Source organism: Equus przewalskii, chromosome 15 (genome assembly GCF_037783145.1).
Source record: "Equus przewalskii isolate Varuska chromosome 15, EquPr2, whole genome shotgun sequence".
NCBI classification, from domain to species: domain Eukaryota; kingdom Metazoa; phylum Chordata; class Mammalia; order Perissodactyla; family Equidae; genus Equus; species Equus przewalskii.
The window spans coordinates 72,251,456-72,271,775 of NC_091845.1; the positions used below are offsets into that span (position 1 = coordinate 72,251,456).

The following is a 20,320-nucleotide window of genomic DNA, read 5'->3' on the forward strand; positions in this document are numbered from 1 at the left end:
TTTTAAAAAGAGACATTTATTCAAAAATACCTTCCTAATTTAACACTTAGAACCACATTAGACCTCTTGGTTCAGGCCAGGGACAGTGACTGGGAAACAGGAGGAGGACATGTCCCATGGATGCAGCCTGAGGGCAGGACCATCTGTGCCTGAACTGTCTACAAAGGGCTGCACAGAGACCCTCTCTCGGCAGATGCCTCGGCCAAGGCTGGGCAACCACACGGTCAGGATGGTCATTGCTCCAAGGGGAGTGTCCAACCTTCCACTGCAGAAAGACACTTTCTATGCAATGTGAACTTCACCTCGATTTGCCCTTCATTTTCCTTAGGCCACAGATATACTTGATGGAAACTTTGGTGAAGCTATCTTGCTGCCTTTTGTCGCCCCATCATTTTAAGATCTTTTGACATTTAGTGCAGTATGGTGGCCATATATACGGCCACCCATTCCCTCACCCATCACAGACATGGCTCATCAGTCATGGTACTCTTCCTTGCTGAGCCTAGATGAGCCCTCAGAATCCTTCTCAACCCAGCCACTAACAGTGACCAGAGCTGGTATTTAAAATGAGACCTCATGCAATCCATGACTTATGCAGGGTTGATCTGTACCAATGGTTCTCAAAGTGTAGGAACCACCCTAGAAATTTGTTAGAAGTGTAAATTCTCAAATCCTATCCCAGAACTAGTAAATTTGAAAGTCTGGGTCAGGGCCCTGAGATGTGTGTTTTAACAGGCCTTCCAGGAGATTCTGATGCACACTCAAATTTAAGAACCACTGCTGCAGGCCAGTGGTTGCATATTAGAATCACCTAAAGCATGTTAAACCTACCAATGCTTGGGCACCACTCCTAGAGATTCTGAATAAAGTAGAATGCCCATTGGCATTAAAAAAATAATAAAGCCACAACTTCCTAGGGTGATTCCAATGGGCAGCAAAGCTTGAGAACACCAGGCTAGGCTTTCCGGGGTACCGAGAAGAGGGGTATTAACATTACCTTCAGCCAGTGTTGTCGATTAAGATGGAGCTACCTAGACCTGGAGTGTCTACCCTGTCTGGGACTCAGCTGGAAGTGTAAGGGTGGGTTCTCCCTCAGGCATGTCAGGGCTCTCCAGTGAAGAGGAGTATTGGTGGTGGCTCCAGCATCCTCATCAGAGCTGCCTTCTGCCTGTGGTCCTCAGTTCATCAGTGAAAGTGTGATGGTGCTGGCCCTTGTAATTGTCACTGCACAGCACTTGCATTGCTGGGCAGCACAGTCCTTCAAGGGCTAGGCTGGCCTGGGTCTGAGCAACAGCACTGAGGAATACAGAGGGCCCTGGGTTTATCTGCTGGGCTTCAATCTGAATGTTAGAGGAATCTCTCACTCCCAAATCCCACTGCCTCCTAATTACAGCCCACGGTGGACCTGCCACCTGGGAATTTAACAGCAGTATTTTTAAACTAGTGCCTGATAAAATTGTGTACACTCAATGTGTTAGTTTCCTAGGGCTACTTTACCAAAGTACCACAAACTGAGTGACTTTAAACAAGGGGAATTTATTCTCTTACAGTTCTGGAGGCTAGAAACCCAAAATCAATGTTTTGTCTGGCTCATGCTTCCTCCTAAGGCTCTAGGAAGAATCTGTTGTTGGCAATCCTCGGCTTGTCTGTGCATCTTTCCAATCTCTGCCTCTGTCTTCATATGTTCTTCTCTCCTATGTGTCTCTGTGTCTTCACATGGCCTTCCTACATGGGCATCAGTCATTGGACTTAGGACCCACCCTAATCCACTAGGACCTTCTCTTATCTGGTTATATCTTCAAAGACCAAATTTCCAAATAAGGTCATACTCATTAGTACAGGAGATTAGAACTTGAACATGTCTTTTGGAGGACACAATCCAACATATAACTCTCAAAAAATACTTATTTAATGGCAACGATAGTATACTGGGTGGTTTAGATATATATATCATGTCAGATCTTCACAGCAACCCCAATATGTTTTATATATTATAAACCTATTAGTGAGTGGGCATTATGACATTCAGAGCCATTGCATGATGCTCTTGGTCACAAACCTATCACTTCAAGGGGATTCCTCATGCAGCATGATTCCAATATTTGATGAACAAGTCCATGATCACCATACTCAGTGTTCATGAGTATCTAGATTCATGTTATATCCCCACTGAGACTTGTCTCACACAAGATGGCAGAGAAAAGTTCTATAACAATGCCCAGACACACAGAAGTGTTACCCTTATGGCCATCTCTAGGATTGGTAACTAGCAAGGAGAATCAGTCCTATGCTCAGACTTTGGCCTGGAAAACTCCACAATTGGGGGAGTTCTAGAACCAAAGCTATGAGCTGTGCTTATCTAATCTCACTGGGGTAAGACAGTGAGCTGGCTAGGTGGCACTGGAGGCATCCATTGCTCTATGAGAGTGGGGCTGAGTCTCATTGTTGTCCTGTCCCCAGCAGAATGCTGGGCAGAGTGGGTGCTGCAAACATATTGTTGTATCCTGGCTGAGGCTAAGGGACTAAAGCACCCCTGTACAGACTTTCCACATGTTGGCCTCATACCTGCTGTGGTTGTGGGTTATCAGCAGGTGACCCTGAAGATGGTGGTGTTAGAATTAATTCGCTGCCAGATATATTCTCTTACTTTATTGAATTACACACACACACAATCTTTATAATGAGTCTTATACCTAAGTCAGGGCATGATTATTCTGAGGCAGTAGATTTCAAACTTTGCAAGAATTTCTTGACAACACAACAATTCAAGGTCGGCGTATGAAGTCGTTTAGGGAGCTCAGAGCCCTGATGTGGTGAGGTGCCTCCCCCGCCTCTCCTCTTCTCCCCACCCCGCCCATGCCCCAACAGTGACCCTCTGTGGCAACTCTGGGGAGTCCTGGTCCCTGCAGAATGCAGACCTGAGCCCCCAGTATCCCTGGGGAAGCAGCCATCTGGTGCCATAGGGCAACTCTGTGCTGGGGACAGTGTCTCTTCAAGCTCAGTGTCAGCCCCTCTTTGCCCACCTGGATGCAGATTCTTTCCCTGGGCCTCATCTGTTCTTCACCCCCGTGAGAATTCCTGTTCTGTCATGTTCCTTCCAATCCAACGCAGCCAACCACTCCTCTGTGCCCTTCCTCATGCCTGCTCTGGCAAGAGCCAGGAACTCTTACAGTACTCTGTAGTCACATGAATGCCTTGGCTTTGGGACTTCTGGTCCAGACTTCTCTTCCCTGGCAGGAGGACCCTACTCACTAGTGGAAACCCTGCCTGCTGCAACACCACACATGGGGCTGGTCATCATCCTCTAAATTAACAGATTTCCTTTCACATAATTGAAGACAAGTTAAATAATCGTCCCCATAATTACTTCTGAGCATCCGAAGGCAACGCTGATGATGCAATGTTTGCAAAGCTGGGAGGAAAGTTTAAAATTCCCAGGAGGAAAGCGCCTGTCCATCTGCTCCCCTGACTTTGGCCTCCCTTTTGTTCTGCCTCAGAGGTCAGCATCTCCTGCTCTCTTGGCTGAGTGGGAGAGCCGGTCGTGACAAGCTGTCACCTGCCTGTCCAGGGTGGCTCTTCTCGAAGCCTCTGCCACCTGCTGGGATGGGGGTGGCGGTGACAGGCCAAACTCCGTGTTCAGTGAGGCCCAACAGCGCAAGGTGGCAGGAGGGCTGAGGCGCCTCACCAGTGGGCCTGGCACTGCCACTTTACATGCAGGAGGGAGCAGCTCAGCAGCTGTCACTGGAAGCCCCTGGGGTCTGCTCCAGACTTGGCAGAGAGGACACCTTCAGACTCCCAAATCGCCTCTTTGAAATTCAGAAGGACCACACTTCCATCTCCCCTCCCCCCTTCTCTGACACAAACATACACACCAAAGATAAGCCCCAACCCTCTTTTACTCACAGACCTACACGGCCAAATTCTCTGTCTCCCACTCTCTCACACACTCACTCACATATTGATAAGTTCTCATTCACACAGTCTCATTCCCTCCCTCCCTCTGCCTCTCTCTCTCTGTCTCTCTCTCTCTCACACACACACACAGATCACACTAATTAAACTCCACCTCTCTACCTCACTTATCCTAGATATTTCCAGAAATCAACCCCCCCTCCTCTGGGGGAGCCCCAGGCCCTCTCCAGGACACACCCTCTCCCCTAGTGGGGGCATACAACATGGAGTCCCTGAGCCATTAGACACTGGCCTCCAGGTATTTGACAACTCCTGGTTTGCTGGATGAATTTTCCACCTCTCTTCCCAGCCATGGGTACCATGTGGGTAAAACCAGTAAATTCATTCATGTTCTGGGTGACAGTGAGAACAGAGCATCCTGTCGCAGCCACAGCCCAAGCCTGCCCTCCAGGCATTTGTCAACGTTGCTGGCATTTGAGCCGAGGACATCTCCCACCACAAAAGCCTGCCACCCTCCCCGGGGAAATCAGGACTGTCTTCTTTGCGGAAAGCTGGATGTGTGCTGGGGGAGGTCAGGGCCAGATGCCTTTATTCCTCCCAGGCCTGGGTAGGAAACCGGATCAAAATACGCTTGTGGCGTGCTCCTTTTCTCTCACTTGCTCTCAGACTAACCGCTTACACATTTTTAAGGTATTTTTGCTGAAGTCCAGCACATATCTCTGGTGATTTGAAGAGATCATGAGGACGGTCAGTATAAAAATAGCCTCCTTCAGCCGAGGCTCGAGGCAGGTGAGGAGGGCGTGAGGGAGCTGAGGTTTCGTGGATTAGGAGGCAGAGACCAGGCATCGCGAAAGGGCCGTGGGAGTGAACGCCTGGCATTTGACATGAGGAACTGAAAAAGAGGATTGTATTTGTTCTAGTGAATGATGAGCTCTGGAGGGCGGCCGTGTGAGGGCCCCCCTTTACCCCTGTAAGCTGTGTCAGCATCCTACAGAGTGTGCCCTGCTCTCTGCTCCCTCCCCTCACCTGCCCCTGCAGCATCCCTGCCTCAGCCATCCTGGATGACAGGCAGCACCATCCTCTCACCTACCCTGGCGTCTGCGCATGCTCCTCTCTGCCTGGCCTTCCCTCCTCTTGTCACTTTGCCTGATTCACTCCTACTCGTCCTCTAGGACTAAGCAGAGTGAATAATAGTTAACGCATGTGCAGCACTTACCCCCTATGCCAGGCCCTGTCCCAGGCGCTATATGGACAGTAAGCTGCTTAATTCTCACGACAACCTGACTATGTAGGTTCAGTCATTACTCCCATTTTGCAGATGAGAAACTGAAGCACAGAGAGGTTAGGTAACTTGCTCAGGTCACACAGGTAGAAAGGGGCAGTACTGGTATCCACACTCAACCAGAGGCTCCGGGAAACTGCCCCTCCGACTGCGCCTGGCCACCTTCCCTGACCCCGCCTGTGTTAGGGAGTCTTCCCTGCTTCTCAGAACACCCTGTGTCCCCCTCAGCCTCACCCTCATCACTTTCCATTTTAACAATAGATTTGAAATCTCTGCTTTGTTGTCTGCCTCTCCAGTAGCCTGCACAGCTTGAAGGCAGGGCCCCTGGCTGGCTCATCTCTGGGGCACCAGCTCCCCAGAAAGGGCCTGGCCCAAAGTGGTGCTCATTGCCTATTTGTTGACGGGGCGAATGACTGCTTGGCTGGATATCGATCCCTTAGGTGAACAGAACAGGCCAAGGTCTGGCAGACAAGCTGAGGGACAAGCAGAGAGCCAAGTTGGAAGCTTCCAGTGGGAGGCTGGAGAGCAGAAGGAGAAACTACCCTAAGAAGGGCCCTTTAGAAAAGTGTATCTCCAGCCTCAGGATGTCGACCTCCACAGAAGGGCAGGGAGGACGACCAGCGTCTACAGAGACCTCAGCCCTGGGCCCCTTGAACCCCATGCAGCCCAGGCCTGACCACAGGTGGCGGAGTGAGGAATATCTCCACCCAGGGATGGAGCACAAGGAAAATGGGGCCAAGGGGCAGCACAGTGTGACCCTGTAGGAGGAGGTCCTCCATGAAGTATGGCTCATCACTTTCTTCCTTTTTTGTTGATTTTGCTTCCTCCTGACCCAAATGTTGTGACTTTTACAATGTTGGGGGACAAAGACAGCAGCAACTTACACCTCACAGCTCAGGGAGCCGGTCTCATGTAGTGCATTTACAATGGTTTCACTCCCTCCTCTCACCCGACAGTGACATTAGAATCAGCATGTAGGGAATTGGGGGCAAATGGAGCATCAGAACCAGCTGCCGCCTGACGTGTGTGGGTGTGCCCACACACGGCATGAAACCCTCACAGGCCACGCAGATCCTTCCTGAGCCACTCAGGTGCAGGAACGGAGGCCGGCCTGGGGTCACAGACTGTCCTGGCTGTCCTGATTCACCAGACGTGGGAGTGGGCCAGTGAAGGATGCGTGTGTCCAGCTTACTTTCACCTGATGGTGGGGCTGACCAGTTCTCCTTCTTCCAGGGAGGGAAGATCCCCGTGAGATGGACAGCTCCGGAGGCTATCGCCTACCGCAAGTTCACGTCTGCCAGCGACGTCTGGAGCTACGGGATCGTCATGTGGGAAGTCATGTCATTTGGAGAGAGACCCTACTGGGATATGTCCAACCAAGATGTGAGTGTTGGCAATACCTGGTTGTCACAAACCCCTGCCCAAGGGATCCCACAGGAGTGGCATCCCAAACCCTCCTGTTTTCAGCCCAGGGCCTCATAACCTGACCTTGAGGGGACCAGAGCAGGGGATACAGGGACCCCCTTGGCATCAATGTTTGAACTAATCAAAGAGCCCAGCATGGAGATATGACAGTCCCAATTACCCCAAAGCCTGTAAAGGTGCCCAGGCCAAGTCAGGGGACGGTGAGCTGGTTCTGAGTGGCTGCGGACCATGAATAGATCAGGCCCAGAATTAAGCAGGAATTCTGCCCTGCTTCAGAGTGCCCAGCTGTGTTCTCCTTCACCACATGTGACAGCGGGGAAGGCGCCGGGCTCTGAGGCCGGGCCTGGCTTCCAGACCTGCTCTGCCTCTGACAGATGTGCTGCGTGGAGCCAGGCGCAGTTTTTGTCTGGGACTCACACCTGTCGGCTTTAAAGAAAGGAATTGTAAAGGGCCCCTCTTTCCTGAGAATCCACCCTTCTGGGATCCTGTGTCACCTCTCAGTGAAGGAGGAGCTGAGCAAGTTTCCCAAAGCTGGTCACATTCAGATGGGCCACAGGAACAGGACCCTGTCTGACTGGAGGTCATCAACATCCTCCAGGCTGCCCCTCAAGAGACAAGGGCAAGAAAGGAAAGAGAAGGGTCATCTGAAATGCTTTAACTGGAAATGTCTTTTGGGGGTGTTCCAGATGGGGTCCTTTGGTCCATAAATACCCAAAGGTGGGAAGCGTCTTGAAGATGATCTGTTTTGATAAGGCCCCAAGGGAAAGTCCTACCTGGATTTCCATACTGCCTGGGACCCTGGCTTGTTCCCCAGGATCACTCCTCCTTTGTTTTTTGAATACAGACCTCCCCACTTGGAGCTGAGAGGCTGACAGTATGCAAAGCTCTCATACCTCTGCTCTCTGCCAGCTCTTCGCATCACCCTGGGGAGCAGTTCTTATCTTTCCCAACTGACAAGCAAGAAGAGGCAGGGGTGTCCCCAGTCCAGATCTGGTTCCATCAGAAAACCAGCCGTGCTAAGCACCTGCAGGCTTGGGTGGGCTCTGAGGCACCGGCAAACTTGAGGAATCGGCCCTTGGCCAGCCCTCTCTGCAGCCGAAGGTTTAGAGCCGTGGCAGTTGCTCAAAAGACTGAGAAAGGTGGCAATCTGGGAACGCAGAGACATTGCCCAGTGAGACTGGAAAGAGCAGCTGGGGTGCTGCTGTGACAGTGCCCCATCCTGCCATGAGCAGAGTGGCTTCAGCCCAGAGCGGGTGAAATGGCTGCATCCTTCACCAGGTCCCGATGCCAAGTGTGGCGTCTAGGTCCCCCATTATCTGTGATTATCCACGCCTCGCCTCTGCTCCTGTGGCATGTCGAATCAGTAAGTTTCGGAATTGATGCCGAGGCTGCTTTCATGAAATGAACTGCAGCTTGGTTCCGTCCATACCGTTAGCTAGATGAGTAATAAATATTAGTCAGAAAAAGCAGACCCATTTTGTCCTGCCCAGAGACTTTAATCTGATTAAGAACAATTCAGCACACATAGAATGGATTATGAAACTCTCTGAAAGGCAAGATTTGACATTCAAGCTATTCTCAGGAAATGCATTCACCTATGCTGAAAACAAATGGAATTTCTGATATTAGACTTCCAGAATTCCCAAATCGTTCATGCTACAAACACTCATTGTATGCTAACTGTGACTAAGCGTTGTGCTTGCCAGTTCTATTCTTGGGGGGTTTACAGTCCAGTGACATGATCACAGGCCTGCGGGAACATTCGGATGGGAGAGGTAAGGAAGTCTTGCCAGATATTTGATGCTTGAGCTGGGCCTCAGAGGGATAAGAACATCTGCGAAGTAGCAGTTTATTCTAGTTTTGCTGTATTTCTCCAAAATAAAGCCCCTAAGCATTGTCCTAAGTGAAATTCTGCTCTCTGTGGAGGATAGGGGGTGACTTGATGCCATTCAGAAGGCTTCTTATCACCTGGCCTGGGAGAGAGCCAGGAGGGGCTCCGAGCTGCTCCAGCCACAGCCCGACTCATCAGAAACCACTGAGGTAGTGGCAGTCAAGAATTTTACAGATGACAATTGAAAGGCTTTAAGAAAGAGAATTGCAGAGGCAAGTCAGAGTGCTGGTAATTGGGCTTCCGGAGCCCAGGAAGGTCTTTGAACATGTACAGAGAGTTTGTCAGCCAGAGAGAGAACTTGGAAGTTCTGCCGCTTGGATCTGATTGACAGAGATAATGAGAGTGGCAGTGTCTGTGGAGAGGAGCCGAGGTTTTATTGAAACATCAGAGCTCAACTTAACCCCCTCTGCCCTGGTTCCTCCGCCACTCAGAGCTCTACTTCACTCTCCTGCATGGAAGGTCGAGTAGGCACCACCCGCTGCCCAACTCGCTAATGGGAAATGAATGTCTGGGGACAGCCAGGAGCCCCCCCGCTGAGGATGTGAGGGCAGGAGGAGGGGCCCTGCTGAATTTCCAGCAGAGCTCCAGTACCTCACCAGGAGCCTGAGGCACCTGGGTCAGACCACCTGCACCTGGTCCACACCCAAACTCCACACCTGCCATCTCTGGGTACAAGTGAGCAAAACCAGCCCCTCATTGACCCAGTCCCTGCCCCCTTACGCCCCAGGGCCTTTGGGATGGCCCAAAGAGTTGCTGCAGACTGTTGAAAGCAAGCCCGCAGTCTGCTCTGGGACAGTTGCCAAGACTAGCTCTCCCACAGCCTGCACCCTCACTCTCACCTGCTCTCTGGAAACACCATCTGATCTCCTTCTAATCTCAAATCTTTTCAACATCCATTTATCTCATCCTGTGACGGACCAAGGAAAGGGGCCCAGGACTCACTCCAGTTTTCAACTCTGCTCAGTAGGACACCAAAGGCCCCCAGCCTTGGGCCATATCTTTCCACACAATTCAAACATGGTCACTTGTGTTTTGAGCCATCAGACGGATAGACTGAAGGTGTTTCTCCATCTCTCCTCCCTGTTTTCCACACCTGCTAGCAAGGCAAGTGTGACAGAGAATGATCCCAAAGCCCCATTAGAGGACCACAATTCTTTTTTTGAAATAATATTTTAATTTGATTATAAGTTATATGTACTCAGAAAATTTGGACAACACTCAGATCCTTAAAAATAGAATAAAATTCTCCAAAGGCATAGCACTTCAGTGAAAGACTAGAGTAAATAAGGGCTACCCGCGCATCAATTAATGACCTGGGGATATTCTCCTTTGGAGTGGAGGGTAAAGGCTTTCTTTGTTCATATGTGCATTCAGAGTATCAACTCAAGCAATAACAACAAAATTATCTAGAAGAAATAGAAAATGGAATAAAGTCCCATTTTGTAAATGTGAGCTTGAGATGGGGTTTCCATGCTCTACCTTGAAAGGTGAGAAATAGGGATGTGGCATTGACTGAGTCCCCACTATGTGCTCGGTGCTTTTCAAACACTATCTTCTTGGACTTCCACATGACCAGCAGCAGAACAGCAGCCCTCTTTGCAGAGAAGACATCTGCTGTAATAGACCTGGCGGAAATGACAGTCTCCATGGGATGCAGAGATTCTTTCTACTACTCACCTATGTGATGTTCAACATGCTTCACCTCACTGTGTCATTTAATCTTTTTAACAACCCCATGTGTGCAGTTTCAAGAAGTCAAGGGACTCTCCCAGGGTTCTGGAGCTAATAAGAAGTGGAGCTAGGACTTGAACCCAGGCCTCCAAGGTCTGTGCCCCTAATCACATTGCCACATCATCACCAACATAGCCTGTAGATCTGCGCTCCTGGCTCACCTGCAGGGAGGAGGCATCAGTGGCTCTTTGATGTCTTCTTAAAAAGAAAGTCAGAACACCAAACAAACAGAGGAAATACAAAAGCAAATGTTAGGAGAGTCTTCCAAAAATTCCCATGAGGTGGCATGCCGAGGAGACAAGGGGAAAGTAGCTAAGTAGCATTCAGTCTAGAACTCAGAAGCAGAAGATTCAGCACATGCATGGGGACCCCAGTCTCTTGAAGCTCTGCCAGGGGTGCTTGGGTCAGCTGGTCACACCACAGAGCTGCCCCCGCAAAAAGGCCTTAACTCCAGTGCTCCTTCCTGTTATGGCATATGGGAGAGTAATCTTGTCAGTGGGGAAAATTAGTATTTTGGGCTCTGACATCTAACAATTTGAGCAGAGATGCCAGCAGTTTAGGAGAACATGAGCTGCCCTGCCCTGGAAGATTTAGAGGGGCCCCTAGAGGAACTTAGACGCTAACCCTCCTGCTGGCCCCACCTGGCTTATCTTTTAGGCAACCGAGAAAGAGCTCGTGGGTCCATTCCATGGGTAATCCCACTTGCCTCTGCAGTGAGTGGGGACTCTGACAGGCCCCTCAATGTGGCTGCCTGGGAGGAGCTGGAAAAGGGTGCTGGTTGATGAGCCAGGCTGATGGGAACGATGCCCAGCTGCTCATCCTCATGGCTTACTTGGTTTCGGTCCATATGCCTGTTTCCTGCCATGAAGTTATCAAACAGCTCCAAGGACTGTTCTCCAGGCTGAGCTTACCATGGCGATCCCACAGAAGCCTGGGTGGACTTCAAGGTATTCAAAACTGAAAATCGGACCCCCGTGATTCATTCCCAGCCCTATCATTACTAGCTGTGTGCCCTCAGGCAAGTGACTCCACTTCCTGTGCCTGCATTTCCTTGTGAGGAAAATGGGACTAGAAAGCCCTCCTGAGAGGGTAGCAGATGATTGACAACTGATTGACAGCAGTTGGGCAGAGATAAAAATTTATCAGTGGTGCAACATATTCAAAAGTGAGTGTTCCTATTCACTGTTTTTTTATTTACTGATAATCTTGGTATGGTTTGTATGCTTATTTGTTTTTCTGCTGCATTGAATAGAAGGAATAATACACCTTGATTATCTCTAATGACTTCAGTTTATTATATTATCTCATGCCCCATCTCATGTCCCATATACTGTGTATAGAATTTGTAAAAATATGAACTGATTGAAAATATTCACTTTCTGACCCATTTACAAAGTGAAAAAAAGCAAGAATAATCAGTTGAAATGAACCTGATATTTTTGAAAGTAGAGGCAAAAACGCCTGAAAATCCCGGAACTCGAAATTATTTCCTTTGTTGTTTAAGTGCTTTAACTGTTTAATATAAAATCAATGCATAATTATTGTAGAAAATAAACATACAAACAAACAACAAGAAGAACCTAAAGAGTATTCATGTTTCTACCTGCCCAGAGGCAGCCGCCATTAACTCCACAGTATATATCCTTCCAAGGTCTTTTCTATGTGTGTGTATAATTATTGTTTTTTGTTTTGATTTGATTTTTGTTTTTTACAAAAGCAAGATTATACCGTACCTGCAGTTATGCAGCCTGCTCTTTTGCCTAATTTTACAATGTGAGTATTTTTCCGTTTCAATAGGCACATTTTTACAGCATCACTTTAAGACCTGCGTTATATCCCAGGCCTTCCATTGTGTTATGAGTGCACCATAATACATTCAGATTCAGCACTGGGTCGTTTACAATTATTTTTGCTATTACAAAAGGCACAGAGCAGACATAGTTGATTTAAATGAATTGGAAATTAAGAGGTAAACAGTAAAAAACTCTTACAACAAACTGAAAAATAGACAAAAGTACTGAAAGATCCTAAAATCTTTACAAAATTATCCCCTGGAGTCTGTGAAAATTACCAAAACCTGATTGAAGATATTCATTTTGGATTACCTTGTAATTTTGACCATTGTCATTGTACTGAGCCAGTTGTTTGACCAAATTATCTTTAACCCAATTCCTGTTACTGCCTCATGAAGATTAAGACAAATAATGCCTGGGAGCATTGGAGGGTCCCTGGCATGGAGTAGGTTCTCCATCAAATGCTGATTCTTTCCTCTCTTTCTCTTCCCTTAGCGGTGAAAGGATGAGGCCACCACAGGCTTTGGTGGGTGTCCTCTATAAATAGTGGGTTCACTAGGTTTTCTGTGTGCCATTGTTTCATCTCCTCTGGTGACACCAGCTGCCAGTGATGCAGAATTGGGCCTGATGTGCTCTTAAAGAGAGGGGAAGCTGAAGCCATCCACTGGCTCATTCTTCAATAAACATTCACAGAGATCAAGTGTGTATCAGGCTCTGCGCCAGGTTCTGGGGACACAATGGGAAAATAAGATGTTGGCCCTGCTTTCTAGGAGCCCACATTCTAGGGGGGAAAAGGCAAGTACACATAAAACCCATCACAGTCGGGTATGTGAGCACAGAATGAGGACACCTGCGTCAGGAAGGCTCCATTTTCCAGGACTAATTTGAGAATGACTGGCTGGTGGCTCATCACTCAGTCACACCTGCTCTGGTGGTGTGTTACTGCAGGTCATCAATGCCATTGAGCAGGACTACCGTCTACCCCCACCCATGGACTGCCCAGCTGCTCTACATCAGCTCATGCTGGACTGTTGGCAGAAAGACCGTAACAGCCGGCCCCGCTTTGCGGAGATTGTCAACACCCTGGACAAGATGATCCGGAACCCGGCAAGTCTTAAGACTGTGGCAACCATCACCGCCGTGTGAGTCTGGTGGAACAGGGTAGTTCCTAAGCATGGGTGGTCTCAAGGTCAGGGGCAGGGCTGATAGCAAGGCTGCTAGCCTTTTGGTCTGTTGAGAGCAAGGGTGAGGTAGCTGAGCTTATCCACTAATGGAGGAAGTTCTAAGACCCTTCCCTTCTTTTTTCTCTTCCATCTCTCTAAAATATTCCCTGCCTCCAGCATGGGCTGTAGACAGATGTTGAGATACCTGTCTGGATCTCCACCTTCCTTTGGCTTCATATGGACTGGGCACTGGGCTCCGTAGTAGTGGAGCTGTGTCTAATCTGTGTGGTATGAGGCCCTACTTCTGGGAGATCTGTTTCCAGAAGACACCCTTTCAGTTAACCACACCAGTTCCCTAGGCAGGTAGAGTTACATACTGGAACCTTGGCCAACATATTAGCAAATAAGGGCCCTGACTGCTGCGGGACAGAGAAATACAAGGCAATTCGATTTTTTATGAGCAAATGCACAACAACTGTCAGCTAGAGTCAGCACTGTCAGCTGTACATTACTCATCTACACTTGCAGTGTTAACTCACTTGTTAATTCATCCTTTCACCGAAGTTTATTGGGTTCTTATGTGCCAAGCACTGTGCCCATTGCTGACAGAGGATGAACAAGATAGACATGGTCCCTGCCCTCATGGAGCTTAGAACTGTTGAAGAGTGGCAAACACTAATCAGATGATCATCCAAAGAAATGCAAAATTGAGACCTTGGTCGCCGCATGGCAAGGAGGTGCATGGGGCTTGGAGAACATATCCTTGAGTCTGGTGTCAGAGTGGCCATCCCTGATGAGCATTATTTCAGCTGAGAGCTGAAGGGCAAAGATGCATTAACTGAATGGAAGGGAGATGGGAGTAGAGGGTCAAGGGTTCCAGGCCAAGAATGCAGCATGCGCCAGAGGGCCAAGGGTGGAAAGGACCGGGCCAGTGTGTTGGAAGAGCAGTTTGTGAGGGCACTGGGTGGGGGCTAAGACTGGTGAAGTGGGTAAGGACCATATTCTCAGAGCCTTGAGGCCCTGCTAAGAATTTGGAGCTTGGTTTTCAGAACAGTGAACACCCATTGAAGGGTGTGATGTGAGTCAGGGTCAGGAAAGGATAGGGGTTATTGACATGATCACATTTGCATTTTTAAAAGAGCATCAGGCTACAGTGGGAACCTTGTATCGAGGGCAGCAAGCACGCCTGAAGAAAGATGGGTAGGGAGAATGTTGCAGTGATCATGAGAGAGAAGGTCGTGTCTTAAATCACGGTGCTGGTGTGCAAAGAAGTGGATGAGTGAGAGATTTTGGAGGGCACATCTTTAGGACTGGTGAAGGATTGGGCCTGGGTGTCGAAGGTGAGGGAGACGTCAAGATGGCCTCCTGGTTTCTGGATTGGGTACCTGGGTATCAGCTTTGAGAATGTGCCAAACAAGGTCAGTGGTGGGCTCCTCTTTTCCATTTTTTTTCAAGTAACAGGTTGGAACCAGGAAAAAAAAAAAAAACACGTTACCAATAGATTTGGGGAGGTTTTAGTGAACTGCATATATTTTTTAAAAGATCATATCTTTGGATGGTGAAGCTCTTAGATTTCGTTTACAAAGGAGTTGTGGGCCTTCCCTTTCCTTCAGACTGCATGCTGTGTCAGCATGCCTGTCTGACTGACTGATGACTGTGGCAGGGCCCAGAGGCTGGGGGACTAGCCACCTGGCCTTGAGAAGCCATGCCAATTCAGGATTCTGGAAGGAAGGAAGGGTCAGTGCCAGGCTCCCCCATAATCCTCCTCCTGCTGGGGATGCTGTTCTCCGTGACGTCTACCGGCCACTCAGAGTGTGGCTCTACCCACCCACATTGCAGCTGTGGGGTCACCTCCTCCTCTCTGTCTCGCAGGCCTTCCCAGCCCCTGCTAGACCGCTCCATCCCAGACTTCACGGCCTTTACCACCGTGGATGACTGGCTCAGTGCCATCAAAATGGTCCAGTACAGGGACAGCTTCCTCACCGCCGGCTTCACCTCCCTCCAGCTGGTCACCCAGATGACATCAGAGTAAGTGATGAGAATGTCTAGTTCATGGGTGGAGGTCAAGGCTCCTTCTCTGCTGTTGACCGTGGTCTGAGTCCTGATTTCTGGCCTAAACCCCAGAGCTCTGCCTCTGTACAGAACCAGGCTGGTGGAGGAGCACCACGGAAAGATGGAGGGGGCAGCTGGGGCTGGAGTGGGGAGACTGGGATCCATTCTGGGCCCCAGTGAGAGCTCTTCAAAGTCAGAGCCATATGTCATTTGCCTAATCACCAAGAGTCTCTCCTCCGTTTAAGTTTTTAAACTCAACCCATCAAAGAGAGCATCCAGATGGAAAGAACACAGCCAGCCAGCACTTTAAACAGCATAGCAGGAAGACACATCGCACTGATTCAGCAACAATCTCAGATGTGTAGGGAGCTTGTATGCGTTCATAGACAGCACTTATAAATAAGCATACAATTCCATCCCCCACAAATTATTTACCAGTCTGCAGCTCCCACAGGAGTGTGGAGGAATACAAAAACTAAAATTATTCAAATAAGATGAGAGCCAGAAAGTGTCTTAAAGATCCATGTAGTCCATCATTTCCCCAAGAATGTTCTGAGTAGGCCAGTTCTGGGAAATGTTAATAGGTTCTCCTTGGAAAAAAGGTCCCACGGTCAAATAAATTTGGGAAATACTGAGCACTTTATCACTCTCTTGGAGATTCACTACACATATTAGCATTGTAAAGGCCATGAGAAATCCTGAAATAAAGAAACCCATTTAAAAATATTAAATACCATGGAACCATATTTTTGAGGGCCAGGGTTTTGTGGGACTGTAGCCTGGGACATATTTATTAGTGCCACCCCTCCACTGTGCAGATTCAGAAGGTAGTGAAGTTAGTGCCTGGAGATTCGGTGCTCGTAAGGAACAAAGCCGGGGCGAGAGCCAGCTTTCCTGGTGGCCAGTTCCATTTCCTTCTTCCAGTCCACCCATGGCCACAGTGGTGCCTATAATTTGCTGCACCCTGGAATGACCCGGGAATCTTCTAAAAATACCGATGTCTGATGGCCACACCCAGATATTCTGATTTATTTGGTATGTGGTGAGACCTGGACATTGGGATGTTTCAAAGCTCCCCAGGTGATTCTAACGGGCAGCAAAGTTTGGAAACTACTGGGCTGAAGTTGGCAAGGGTCAAATTTTGAATACACCCTCCCCCGCCCCAGAGGGGACCTCACTGGCTGCCCAGGCTACAACACGGACTGACAGCATCGAGTTGGTGGCCTGTACCACACATTTCCCAGAGTAGACGATTGGTCAATCCGCCAGGCAGTTGACAAACTCTTATTGATCACCTCTTTTGTGTCAGGCACAGTGCTAGGTGCTGGAATTCCCTCCTGGGTGGGACAGTTGCTGAGTCCCAGGGGAGAGGGGTGGTCATCCTCCCCCAGCAGTTGAGTCCCAGAGGAGAAGCTTCTTGACCCTCGGCCTTTTGTCCTAGACTCCTGCTTTGCCGTCAGTCTTCCTGGAGCCCAGCTCCACCTCTCTGAGGTTTATTCTTGCCAGAAATGATGGAACCTCCACTTTCTCCAGGAAGATGGTTTGACTGTGAACCAAGCCTTAGGAGCCACTAAACTTCAGAATTCATTTGTTTAAATCCAGGTTTATTTCCTGGTGATGCCTAAAAAGGACAGTCCCTGCCATTATGAGTTATTGTCAGACACCAAAAATAAAAAATAAAAAAGAATCACATCCTAGTGGAAAATCAGCTTCCCCATCCAGAAGAGCTAAAGTGGATGCCCTAGATGATGGAAAGCCTGGGTTCAGGGGCAGAGTGGGTGTTCACGAAGATGGGGCTGCTCCTGCTTTCCCACTGTGACATGGCTGAGTACGGGGGCCGTCATCCCCTGACCCCCCCCAAAATGAGGACATCGAGTGGAGTCATTCCCTCGGTCCAGGAATAGTCACGTGAAAAAGAACAAGGAGAGGACTAAAAGGAAAGTGAAGCTGAAAATTAAGGGATTTAGTTCAAAGTAAAAAATGTCCATACGCTGTTGGAGCAATTTAGCTTGTTTCCTAAGAGATAAAACAACATGAACAACAAAATAAAATAGATTGCGGGACAATTTGTGAATTCAGAATTCAGCTCTGCCTCTCAAAAGTGTTTGCTAAAAACACATGGGCAATTTGACTATGTAAAGCAGCCATAGCCTGTGGGGGACTGACCACCAGCTGAAAGAAGGGGGATCAGGAGGGCCAAGGCATTGAGGGTGGAAGTCCAGCACAGGGTTCTCTTCGTGGGTCTGGTGCACAGTGTACAAAGTGACCTACTGTGCTGGGGACGGGGGGATTTGAGGGGATACATTAGGATCTTAGAGGAGTTCTGAGAGCAGCCCTGCAGGATGGCTGAGAGCCAGGCAGTCTTGAATTTGAACCCCAGTTCCACCACTTGCTGTGTGATCTTGAGCACATTACTTAACTTCTCTGAGCTCTACTTGCCTTGTCTATAAATGTGCAGATTATAAAAGTGTCCATCTCATCGGTTTGTGGTGAGAGGTAAATGAAATAACACATGTAAAGCACTGGCCTGTTGCCTGCCTACAGGATGCACACGAGAAATGATTGCTGGTAAATCATCATCATTGACTTAGTGGTTTGTCAATTTTTATGAAATGCTTCCATCAGTATAAATAAGCTAGTATACAGCAGGTGGGAAGTGTTCAAGCAATGCCATATACTGTTATTATTAACTAAGGAGAAGTGCATGGGTTTCACTGAAGTCAAATACAAGCCATGAACCTGTTCATATTAAGACTCATAGCTCAAAGATTAATCTAATTCCAACCCCTGTCCTAAACATATTCCTTAGATTCCTGCTTGGGCAGATATTTGAAAGTTATTTTGAGATCACCATTCTTAAAAATTCATGACATTAAAATTCAAACAGAGGCAGAAAATGGAAACTCAGGGGAAAAACATCAGAAAAGCAGGCAAACCCCACATCTTTTCAATCTCAGTGGGTGATCACTAATTTAGGCAGAAAGCTTCACAGAATAACTGAAGCCCCATACAGTATATACTTCAAGTGTTAAAAAAAAAAAAAAAAAAAAGCAGCAGAGGAAAGTTCCAGTCCCCCAGAGTGTCATGGATAAAACGAAGGGGCTGCTCCAGAAGCCATAGGAGAGGAGCAAGGCACAGCACATCCAGGGTTGTCTAAGTTGGAGGGGGCATTGGAGACAAGTGCCATGGGCAAAGTGAGACTGAACAAGAAAGTACCTAGTTAGGTATTTGCCGAAGACTCGGATGAACCTGGGCTCATTGAATTTTAAACCGTTTTTATTTGTCTACCCAACTATTATCAGGAGCTCGCCTTCTATGATGACTTTTGATCTGTGAAAAGGTGCCCTAACACTAAAATGCCTTCTTTTGTGGCTTTTTCCCTCCTAGAGACCTCCTGAGAATAGGGGTCACCTTGGCAGGTCATCAGAAGAAGATCCTGAACAGCATTCATTCTATGAGGGTCCAGATGAATCAGTCACCAACGGCAATGGCATGAGAACTCTCGTTCTCTTGGGGGAGGAGAGGAAGGAAAAGGACCAGGATTAAGGAACCAGAGGTTGACCACTGTGGAATGTTCTGGAAAGACTGGCTTCTCAGCTGAGAAATGCATTACATCAGTGAAGAATAAACTGGACCTATTCCTAACGGGCCACTTTCATTTCTCGGTGACAGAAGCATGTCTCAGATGCCGTGGGAAACCAAATATACAATAATAAAAATACAAAAAGCTGATGTTCAACAGAAGTGAAGACAAAACAAGATGCATCGGGGGACCAAGAGTGAACTCAGCTCCCAGCCTCTGTGGGCTGGAGTCGTCCATCCACAGGAAGAAAGGGAAGGAGGTAGAGGGAAGAAACAGAAGCCGTTTTCCATTTTCTTCCTCACCAATGACATTCTTTTCTTTTCTCCTTTTGTACTCCTCCCCAAGAGTCCCCTCCCTTCTCCCACATCCATTTCCCTTTTGCTCCCGACTTGTGTAGGGAAGTTTCTTCAAAAAAACCCCAGCTCCTGAGTCTCCAGATGTCGTTCTGTCAGTTGCCAAAGGACTTTGCTGACCACTGCATGGGGGATCCAACCAATTCAATTAATGTCTTCATATTGAAGAAGAGATGTACCTTCAATTGAAAACCTTGTTTTTCTTTTGTTTGCATTTTCTGCAAAAAGGAAAAAGAAACCACAAATTGGGGAAAAAAAAAACAAAAAAGAAAAAACCTGTTTCCATGTGCGAGAGCACGCCAATGTATGTCTGCGTTATAAAATGACTGTGCTTGTTCGTAACAGATGCAAACAAGAAAGAACTGGAAATCTTTGCCCCTGGAAAATCCAAAGGGGCCGGGACGTGATGGTTTGGTTTTCTGCTGGGCCCAGTTGGCCTATTGGCTCAATGGGGAGAGGCGGTAGGGAGAAAAATAAAATGAAAGTGGGGGAAATACTCTTAAGAGCTTGCAAATTCAGACAGGAAACAGGTGAGTGGTTTGAATTGGATGCAGTGTGGGCTATTCTAGAATGATACTGACTGATGAATTATTCTCGGTAACATCTGAAGCGAGGGAGAAGGAAAGTGTTTCTGGAGGATGTTCTTCCCCATGCCTGGAATCTGCGATTCAACAGGTGGCGAGGGAGAATTCTTCTGACCTTATCTGTGGACTGGCTTCAGCCGCGTGGCATCCGACGAATGTTTCAAATGTGTCTGTGTTTCTCTGCATTCCTTCTTGTACCTCATTGTTCAATTCACTTTTGTAAATTCCACCTAACATTTAAATATTTTTAATTTCTCCTTTTACCTTAATCTCCTTGCTAATTTTATCTGTCTAATTAAAATGAGCAGAAGCATGTCTGGGTTTACATAGCATGGTGTCGGAGTGTGTGTTCTCGAATCCCACTGGGTCTTCCCCACATTACGGGAGAGTCCTTAACAGCCGTCCTTCTCCCGCCGATATGAGAAGGACCTGATATGGGACATCCCGGACCCTGCGGCTCCCGAGAAGCAGAATATGTTAGAATCACACTCAGTGAGGGGACTCAAAGGAAGAACTGAATAAATACGAGGCTCTGAGCCCTCAAACGTGCA

The 20,320-nt window shown here is 48.1% G+C and overlaps 1 protein-coding gene across 1 annotated transcript in view; it reads left to right on the plus strand.

The window, feature by feature from the left end:
• Window positions 1-20,098, plus strand: part of EPHB1 (EPH receptor B1) — a 417,501-nt gene extending 397,403 nt beyond the window's left edge. Inside the window, exons 13-16 of the mRNA XM_008512898.2 lie at window positions 6,428-6,577; window positions 12,983-13,176; window positions 15,070-15,225; window positions 18,637-20,098. Coding sequence (XP_008511120.1) covers window positions 6,428-6,577; window positions 12,983-13,176; window positions 15,070-15,225; window positions 18,637-18,745 — 609 coding nt within the window. The 3' untranslated portion in view covers window positions 18,746-20,098. The remainder of the gene's footprint in view (window positions 1-6,427; window positions 6,578-12,982; window positions 13,177-15,069; window positions 15,226-18,636) is intronic.
• Window positions 20,099-20,320: the final 222 nt, after the last annotated feature.